Below are 5,332 nucleotides of genomic sequence, written 5' to 3'. Positions count from 1 at the left end.
TTCTAAGCTTATTAGATTATTTAGTAATAAAAGTGAGTGACTTTGTAACGAATCAAATTGTTAAACTTTTCAACAAAATGATCTTTAGCCTTGAATCTTGGAATTCCACCTGTCTCCGCGCACGTGTTTTCGGGGAGGGGTGTTCAGGAAAATACAGAATTCGGCCCAAAGGTCCGCCGAGGGGCTATCCTCGGCCTGATCCACCGAGACCATTGACATCATTTACGAGGAAGCGCCCAAAGACGATGTATCAGATCAAAAGAAACAACACATGGCACTAAACCCCCCATCGGAAAGCCTAAGATGTGACGGGATTGATTACTGTTACTTTTTTTCACTGAAAAAAAATGCGCACATGGCATGTGATTGTAGAGATTAAAATAAATAAATCTCATATATATTTTATTCATATGCTTTTCTTTTTTATTTTGTTGAATTTCCTTGTATTAGTTACAGTACATTTTTTCTTCGAACGCAATGAGTTTTTATAATTACGAGTTATCTGCAAATTCTTACACCAAATTGACCCCAGGTTCATCAACGCATCCGGGTTTCTCATTCACATTGAAAATTCCTGCCCACCGCCCTTCCACTAGATTGATTGATGTGGTTTTATTCTGGCATTGCTCATAGCAGATGCAAATGCGATTTTGTAATATTCGAATTCTACTTACAGAGTTGTGCTTAAAGAAGATTAATTTTTGGATCCTTTCTAAATAAAGATATAAAACATTCTCCCAACAAGTGGGCTTGTTAATTTGGCAGTGAATCAAGTTTGTTACATAAAAGAGCGTCATCTATGAACAAGGTATTTCAACCACATCCTCGCTGGCCTTGATAACGAATCTAGAAGGTATGCTTGTAAGGAAGGGATTTGGAAATATCGATGATTGTTCTTATTTTTGTTGTGTTTTTGGACTTGAGGCTAAATGTCTGTTTATTTGTATATTGCTTTGTGCGATTGGCTGTATCTGTGTTTGTCCTGTAGTGAAGAATAATTGGAAAAAAGGAGTGGGGGAAGAGAAGAAAGCGGGGAGGAATGAGGAAAAAGTGAATAGAAACAAAAGCATGAGGCCACGAGCCACGAGGCGCAGGACAAGTGGGTCTATTCACCAAAATGGAATCCAAACGCATTCATTGTATTTGTTGTCGTCTTCCGAAACCCTCAGAAACAGGTGTGATGATGGGGATCCTCTGCTTTGCCTCCTCCTAACCTTCACCCTTATTCCTCCAAGCTCCATTATCTTTTCCCCCTCACCCCCCACGCCCCCTCATCGCGATTTTCCTCACCTTTTTCGTTCAGGAACCTCCTTCAACCCGTTCTCTTCTTTTAGATTTCAAGCCGCATCAGAACGCAGCTCCGTATTCTTACTGTTCATTGCTAACAGAGAGGAACGAATAAAGTCCGCTTGTGAAATTCTGTCTTGGCCGCTTTGGGATGAAGAGGCCACTTTCCGGAGACGTCGCACCGGCTACGGGTGATGATAAGGAGGTGAAGAAGGTTAAGCGGACGGAGGGTGACAAAGAGGCCGACAATCGGACGGCAGAAAACTCCGGCGGGTTTGTTTATTTTGATGAGAATCTGCTTTTCGAGGTGCTGAAGCACGTGGACGCGAGGACGCTGGCGATGGCGGGATGCGTGAGCAAGCAGTGGCACAAGACGGCGCAGGACGAGCGATTGTGGGAGTTGATCTGCTCCAAGCAGTGGGCCAACACCGGCTGCAGCGAGCAACAACTGCGTACGGTGGTCCTCGCGCTCGGTGGATTTCGTCGTCTTCACGCGCTCTACCTGGCTCCCCTCTCGAAGCCGCAGCCATGTTCGACCTCCTCCTCCTCGTCGTCGTCGTCGTCGTCTTCTTCTTCTTCCTGGCCTGCGGTCCCGAAGGTGATCCGATCGAAGCCACAGTCTCGGCTGGGGAAAGACGAGGTTCATCTTTCCTTGTGTCTGATGTCGATCAGTTGCTACGAGAAGATGAATTTCAACAAGAGGAACAGATGATTTTTTACGAATAACTATGTTAGCAATTCTGATTTGGCCTATGCAATCTGCCGATGGCCTTATTGGTTCTGAATTTTTATTTGTACGGGTGGGATTTTCTGGATCGGAGTGACCAGATCTGCAGTATTATTAACACGGATTCGAGTTGAATGAGAAGGAATCTGGTTAATGGATGAATTATATTATAATATGATAGGATATATCCAATAATCGGATTTTGGTTTATGAAAGAATTCATCTAATTGCTTGATGCCGGGTCATCGTGAGGTCCCTTCTGAATAAACACAAACAGACAGACATGGTGACCACAAGTAAAGGTCACCATCATTTTGTGATGCGCCGTATTTTATTTTTCCAAGTAACAGAAAAGGAATTCTTATGTATTGTTTTTTTAAAAATATTGTTACTAATTAAATGTATTAGTTAGAACTATTATTGTTAGAAGAATTATCTTAAAAAAATACATAAATATAAAAGATAATGTGAATTAATGTTTTATATATGAGATTAAAATAAAAATTAAATAGGGTCTTATATTAAAAATTGAAGATAATATTTAATATAAGATAGATTATAGTAAATCAAAACTTCAAGGGTGTTTTTTCTTTTTGTTTTTTCAACCAGCAGGTTCATACTTGCATGGTAAGTAGTAAACATAACATGGTGACATGAGTGAAAACAAGCAAACGGGGAGATAGGAAGCGGGTAATCAATGTGCGGTTGAGCCTGCAATATTTGCTTCGCCGCCTCGGGCTGCCCCGTGCACCGGGTAAAGGGGATGCACATGGATGAGAGGGGTTGGGTGTCCCAGGCCACTGGGTCCTCAAAAAGCCTAACTTTGCTCAAAAGGCACTTTTACTTAAATTGCCTTCACGAGAGAATCAGATTCCACTCCACTTAATATAAAATGACCCCCAAAAAACACTAAAAAATTCGGTAAACTCAATAAATTTAAGCGCTTCCATTGGTTCAAAGGAACTGATTGACACTATTATGTGAGGGGATCCATGCTGGGATATTCCTTCCCTCTCCAATTAAGAATTGCACTTTGTGAAGGCTTCTTGTTATATAATTAAAAAGATGGCCTTCTTTTGTGGCAAAATACAATGAGGAGATTGACAAGATGCACTGCCAACGAAGGTTGCTGCTCAGCCATCTAATGTTTAAACGACAGCTGCCGGTTGTTTAAATGCTGGTGTCAGCCACGTTTGGTGTTCTGTTTATAGCATACCTGAAAATTGGGCGACACTCCATGACCCGACTGGCAAATTGGAAAGATTTTTAACTTTTACTATTATAATGGAAAGTGAAATAGAAATATGAATGAAATTAGCAGGGGAACAAATATTTTTTCAGTATGCTTGACAAAGAAAAGTGAATAATTCTCTCTGTTATGCCTGGTGTTATGAATTTGGAAATTTGGGGGCTTCCTAATAAATTTGGAAAAAAAGAAGAAGGAAAGATTCCTGATAAATGTTATATGTTGCAATTCACAAGTCAGGCACACATAATAATCTGAGAACATGAAGAGAAGTGAGCACTGCTTGAAGTTCAGTAATGTGGTGAAAATGACCTATAATAAAAGCTGGAAATAAAGGCGTATATAATTGATTTATCAATAATCAATAAGTTATCTGAAAAAATTAAAATTAATAACATGGTCTGGCCATTTTATTTCGGACGGACTGGCTAGTTTTATTGGATAGCCTGAACGAGATTAAACTAATAATTTTCCCAACGTAGTTAGCATAGCATCTTCCGTGAAACAATTTGAAACCCGAAGCGGCCCTGCTCTTGCCTTGTATTGTTCTTTTTTCTTTTCACATTTTGTTTTTACTACAAGTTCTGCACCATCGTTAATCATTGCGTCCTTGAGAATTGATTGGTTTTGACAAAATCTATGCCTTTCCTCCTCTCCCCACTAAAACAGCAAAATCATTTTATGAACCGGCAATTTCTAGAGTTTCCAATGTATTTATTTGACTTCAAAATTTGCTGCAAAGATTTTTAAAGAGAACTAATTTTTTATTTAAAACGAAATGATATTAATAAGAAAACTCGATTATATAACCATGTCTTGTACTTTTCTTTTGTAAATTTTATTCACACTGAATATAAATGGAGAAGACGAGTGACGAAGAAGACGAGGAATTTATTTTCCGGATGAAATAACTGTTCTGGGTATTTTGTTTTCGTTTTTATTTTTTAATTTATCAAATGATTGCCAGCTGGGATTTAAATTTAGAGAGTTGGTGTGTTTATGATTTGTCAACAAGCCCCGCTTAATACCAACTCAGCAAAGCAGACCTGCATAAAGTAGTTAAATATGGATGTAATATTTAAAATTAACATTTATAATTGTCAGGGATTCAAAATACCCGCTATTCTTTTGGGAGTACTTTTGGAGTGAAAATAACCTTTAATCCTTGAGCATTCAGCAGGAAGATGGAAATAGGAGGGGGAAAACACAGGAGGAGGAGGGAAAAGAAGTCTGAAGGCAGGCAATTGGAAGAAAGAAAGAAGAGGACGACCTAAGATGAAGGTCCAAGGGGAAAACCGAATTGGAAAGGGGGGAAAAAACTCATTAATACCCGAAGCGCATGCAAGAAGTTTTCCGGTTTGAAACAACCTTGTTTAATTTTTTAAATTATTTTTATGTTAATTCTAAAAAACAATACAACGTCGTGTTTTTAATACTACTACTAATATTTCTCATTTTACAGTGAAGCTCGGCATCAAACCTGTTCATTTCAGTTTCACCTAGACTTGAAGCATCATCATGAGCATTCATCAGAAACTGAAAGCCCAGACACTGCACAACGATTGAATATGACTCTATTGAATCGTAAGCAGCATCGAACGTGGGAAGCTAGTCGGCGAGGTGGACGGTAACAACAGGAGTAGGAATCGAAGGAGCTTATATAAATTGTCTGGACCACAGATATATATATTAGTCACTGAACTGGCTGTTACCCAAGTGTTTTCTAGCAACCGGGGCCCAAAATGCAAACCCAGCTCTATTAACATAGGCTTATTTCGTAAACTGATGGATTGGTTCGTAGGCAATACGTATTGCTGACTTTAAAATACAAAAATTCAGAATCACAACCTCTGACTTCCGAGACAGGTTTTAATTGAAGCCACAATTCGGTCAAAAAAGAACAAAAAAATTAAAGCCACAGGACCACTGGCTTCATATTTGTCTTCACATGCGATTTGTAATGCTCTTCTGGTCTTTAATATATAACTTAATTATTAAATAATTTAATTTTAAATATAAAATTTATTTTTTCATATTATCAATTTTCTAAGTTATCATCATGGATATTTTTT

At 38.7% G+C, this 5,332-nt stretch overlaps 1 protein-coding gene across 1 annotated transcript; it reads left to right on the top strand.

The window, feature by feature from the left end:
- The first annotated feature begins 1,271 nt into the window (after nt 1-1,271).
- Nucleotides 1,272-2,236, top strand: LOC114729743 (F-box protein GID2-like). Its single transcript, XM_028916774.1, has one exon. The coding sequence runs from the start codon at nt 1,439-1,441 to the stop codon at nt 1,997-1,999; it is 561 nt and encodes a 186-aa protein (XP_028772607.1). The 5' UTR covers nt 1,272-1,438; the 3' UTR covers nt 2,000-2,236.
- The last annotated feature ends 3,096 nt before the right edge of the window (nt 2,237-5,332 follow it).

This window comes from Neltuma alba, unplaced genomic scaffold (assembly GCF_004799145.2).
Source record: "Neltuma alba isolate B1F8T4 unplaced genomic scaffold, ASM479914v2 tig00012667_pilon, whole genome shotgun sequence".
NCBI classification, from domain to species: domain Eukaryota; kingdom Viridiplantae; phylum Streptophyta; class Magnoliopsida; order Fabales; family Fabaceae; genus Neltuma; species Neltuma alba.
This window is presented reverse-complemented; position numbering and strand designations above follow the sequence as displayed.

What these genes read in the sequence shown, in the direction of transcription:
- LOC114729743 (XM_028916774.1), top strand. Translation starts at nt 1,439, where the DNA reads ATGAAGAGGCCACTTTCCGGAGACGTCGCACCGGCTACGGGTGATGAT.